The sequence below is a fragment of the Xenopus tropicalis genome, chromosome 10 (assembly GCF_000004195.4).
Source record: "Xenopus tropicalis strain Nigerian chromosome 10, UCB_Xtro_10.0, whole genome shotgun sequence".
NCBI classification, from domain to species: Eukaryota; Metazoa; Chordata; class Amphibia; order Anura; family Pipidae; genus Xenopus; species Xenopus tropicalis.
In genome coordinates, this window is record NC_030686.2 from 25,896,444 (window position 1) to 25,901,041 (window position 4,598).

The 4,598-nt window shown below is 43.6% G+C and overlaps 1 protein-coding gene across 1 annotated transcript; it reads left to right on the forward strand.

Annotated features, from left to right (window-relative positions):
• The first annotated feature begins 2,212 nt into the window (after positions 1 to 2,212).
• nog (noggin) lies at positions 2,213 to 2,881 on the forward strand. The gene has a single exon (NM_001171898.1). The coding sequence runs from the start codon at positions 2,213 to 2,215 to the stop codon at positions 2,879 to 2,881; it is 669 nt and encodes a 222-aa protein (NP_001165369.1).
• Positions 2,882 to 4,598: the final 1,717 nt, after the last annotated feature.

The window sequence follows — 4,598 nt, forward strand, 5'->3', positions numbered from 1 at the left end:
GATGGGGGCCCAAGTCTTTGTGCGACGTCAGCCCCCCCCCCCCCTGGCTATAGATACCACCTAGAATGATATATGGAGCAATAAGGAGGTATTACAACACAAACGCTGTCTCCACAAGGCTTCCACAGAGACGTCCTCATAAAATGAAAGATAAACAGTTTATCCTCTGAACCAAGACAAAAAGTCTATACCTTATGAAAATATTTGACACTGGGTTAAATTTAAATGGAATTCTGCAGTTGGGTGGCATTTAATATTTGCTAAAAAGAAAAAAAAAAACAGCATGGTACTAAAAATGCAATTTACCCCCCCCCCCCCAAAAAAAAAACCCACACACACTCACAAGATAAATGTGCCCCCTTTTGTAAAAAGATATGGCTACTGGCTACCATTAATCACATGTCCACAGACAACTTGCATGGAAATGGGTGCATTAACCATTAACATGCTGACAGCACCTGCAGTGGCAAATTCTAGTACACAACAAGGGTTAACTCAATCCATTCGTAGTGTATAGGATTGCTTTAGCTATACCTGGGTATATATGGTGTACCATCGATCTTATACCTTAAGGGTTAATTCAGACACTATACTGTGCCTTATATATGTGTCAGATTGTAACTTTAACCCCTAGCATGCTGGGTGTGCTGGTAATGTAATTGGTTCAACAAAATATTCCATTTTATTATTTTAATAGAACGGGGTCTGTTGAGCTAGATCCCAATTAATGGGGGGTACCGTTAACTATTTACATGCCTGAGTACATTCCTCTGATTCTGCATTCCAGATGGAATCGCTTGTTGTACCAGAACTGTGAAATACTCATTAACCCTTTGCTTGCCAGGGCTGCCTGGGGACCCACTGGGGGGTAATCAACTCATTTTCTTTTTATTTATTGAAAGCTTTGTTGGTGGTTTGTTTGATCTAAATAAAGTGGACTTTCGCCTCTGCATCCTTTTAACTGCATGTGTATTACTTTATATAGATATAACGCCACTAACCCCCAACTAAATATACCAGCACCCCCCAAAAACACCCCCCAACCCAGGCAAGTCGTTCTGATTGTTATATTCAGTTATTATGGAGCTCTGGGTTTATTCTCGACTTTAAATCTGAAATACCAACCTCATAGCTTGGTGTCCCCTTCCCTCAGCGGGGGTAACTGTACTACATGCAACCGCAGAGCCCACATGTAGCCGGCGGAGTTTATAGTCCACGTTACACTTTCCAAGCGACCAGACCGCAGAAGAATAGTCTGATCCGCGAAGCTTACATTTTAAACTCGCATGTGACGTTTGAGGGTAGAGCGCTGGCTCTGTTCTAAATATAGGGAAACTATCAATAATATACAAAACATCTTCTGATGCTTCAAGACAAATATGACTACAGATAGAGGATTTCGCGTTATGATTAAATCAGTGAGAGAGCGGAGCCGCTAGCGCAGACAGGGAATTCCTGCAGTGCTGCAATGTGCCATAGAGTACCAGCAGAGGGCGCCAGAGTCAAGCGGCAGTCGCTCCGGTCTGTCCCACTGAAAGACGCGCCCACCGCAGGTCCCACCACTCAAGAGAAGAGGGAGGTGTCATCCAAGCAACCAACCCTGGCCATGGGCCACCACACTACTTAAACATGAATGACATCACAGCCGTATGGAGCCTGGCTAATAAATCCTAAGTAGCCAGAGGGACGAGGTACAGACTGAGTGTGGTGCAGAGTTTATCCAGGGCAGAGCAGCAGAGCCCCCCAGCAGCACATTGCAACCTCTCTATGGGCTCCTGCGAGTAAAGAGACCTGCGGGGATTTGCATGGACAGATGTAAGGGATCGTGCAACTTGGCTGCATCCCTATAGCGAGGAGCCGTGGGAGTCGCTGCGCACAGCTGGCTGATTGCGACCGTCGCAGCTTTCTTACACCTCCCTTGTCCCACTGTTTCTTCTTGGAGAAGATCGAGTCTCTGGTTACCATGGTGATCGAGCTGAAAGTGAAGAATATTTAAGAGAGGGGAGGCTGGAGGCAGCAGGCAGACACAGTGGTGCCACCAAGGGCTGTGCGTAAGGGGCAGGGGAGACAGACGGGGCTCTGAACTTCCACTTGTCTGCAATGAGAGGGGGGTGCCCCTGAACCCCCCCAATTCCTCCTCTGATGCATTATTTATGATCTCTGGCAAGAAATCGGGAGCACCCTACTCTTATATTGTGCAGCTGTGTGCAGCATGGATCATTCCCAGTGCCTTGTGACTATATATGCTCTCATGGTCTTCCTGGGACTTAGAATAGACCAGGGGGGCTGCCAACATTATCTGCACATCAGACCAGCTCCTAGTGAAAACCTACCACTGGTGGACCTTATTGAGCATCCGGATCCTATCTATGATCCCAAGGAGAAGGATCTTAATGAGACCTTGCTGAGGACTTTAATGGTTGGCCACTTTGACCCCAACTTTATGGCCATCAACCTGCCGGAGGAGAGACTTGGAGTGGAGGACCTTGGGGAGTTGGATCTCCTTCTTAGGCAGAAGCCCTCAGGGGCAATGCCAGCAGAAATCAAAGGACTGGAATTTTATGAGGGGCTTCAGGGCAAAAAGCACAGACTGAGCAAGAAACTCAGGAGAAAGTTGCAGATGTGGCTCTGGTCCCAGACCTTCTGTCCTGTCCTTTACACATGGAATGACCTAGGGACCAGGTTTTGGCCTCGCTATGTGAAAGTAGGTAGCTGCTACAGTAAGAGGTCTTGTTCTGTGCCAGAGGGCATGGTTTGCAAAGCTGCCAAGTCTATGCATTTGACCATCTTAAGGTGGAGATGTCAACGCAGGGTTCAGCAGAAGTGTGCATGGATAACCATTCAGTACCCTGTCATATCTGAGTGCAAATGTTCATGTTGAGACTCTTGGACTAATGCAAAAGACAGTAGCTTCATGGTTCAAGCTTCATGTTATATGCACTGTAATATGTAGAAATGTATATGTGTGTATATATGGCATTGGTCTAAATTACTATTAAAAGGTCAGTATTATTCTTTTAAATAACCAGTGTCTACTGTATTTCCAACACTATTATCCTGGTTGTGTTTTATTTTAATATTATTATTTTTTTTGCCTAATGTATCTCTATTTATATCCAAAAAAGAGCACTTCGCTCCGCGAAGCATTTTTTTTTTTTTTTTCAAGAAAAACAAATTTAATAGTTTAATAATATAGAAGCATTTTTTCCCTTTATGGAAAACTTGCCTTTTTGATGAACCTCAAAAACAAACAAAAAATGAATAAAAACCAGAGTAAGATATAATTTTCAGTTTATTGTACATAGAGAGAACACATTTTGAAATATGAAAATTTACTCTTGTAAATGAGAACTATCTGCTATTTATTCTTTTATTTTTTTTTTCTCCCCCCTGTAGAGTGCAGAATAAAAGTAAACCACTAAAATATTAAACTGGTGCTTATCTGTTATGTTCCAAAGTGCTTTTTGGGGTGGGGTGGGGAGGTTCTGGCTTTCTTTAACCTGCCTAACAGAACTAATGGCAAAGCACATGCTTATTAAATCGCTGGGTGGCTTGTGCGTAGTTCTGATTTTATATACAAGCGCCTTTTTTTCTGTGTCTTAAATAGTAATCAGTCTTGTGTTCTTGCTAAAGACTGAGATGTGGAGGGGTGGGGGGTTGGCCCTTTCTTCATACTGATGTCCTTAGTTTTCTCCTTCTTGACATTTCATTTAGAATAGAACACGTGTCTTTCACACCTACCTATGTGGTGGGGCACTGGTGAAACTTGACCCTTGTCCATTGCCTTCCAGTTGCACTGCACACAAGTTATCAGCCTTATCCTTGCTTGATCCTACTATTTCTCTCAACCCCCCTCTCCCTCCTTCCTTCCACATGGTCATATACTGACTGAGCGTTATTTTAAAGACACATTGCCAGACAGCACAAGTAGCCCTAATCTCTTCTATCTGTGCTTGGGAATTGAGATCTAACTGGGGTTTCCTGAATGAAGTCACCAGAAAAGGTGTTACTGCTGGAGATCTGCCTTGTCTTGTCTCCTTTATCTGATCTGTGATTAATGGGCAATGAGAGACATCAATAGAGGGGCCATTCAAAAGGTGTCAGCCCATTGTTAGGCTGTTGCCTTAAATCAACAAACACCAACATGACAAAAGATCCAAGTCATACAGATAGTAAATGAGGACATCAGAGGAGAGATTGCCAAGGGACTTCTGTTCATTACCTTTGCTGGCGTACTAGGGGTTAACTTTATTTGCCTAGGTCTGTTCTGCTGTTGTGACTGAGGGGTACTATGACTCGTTATTGTTGCCTTTTTTCTTTTATTTGGGGTGCAAAGGGTTAACAAGTACAAGAAAGACAGAAAACCATAGTACAGTACAAAAAGGGCTGTGTACTGGCAGAATGCGCTGTAACTTTCCCTTTAAAAATAACATCTCGTAAATGCAAAAGAAAATAGCAACGTCCAATCGTGTGGCAAGCTGTTAGGGGGGGCCCAAAATTTGGCACTCAAAGGGTTAAGCTTCATCCAAGACATACATTTTCATTTGTTGTTTTTCTTTTTGGAAAGCTTGGCTTATATTGGCTGCAGAAAGCAAGCC

What these genes read in the sequence shown, in the direction of transcription:
- nog (NM_001171898.1), top strand. Translation starts at nt 2,213, where the DNA reads ATGGATCATTCCCAGTGCCTTGTGACTATATATGCTCTCATGGTCTTC.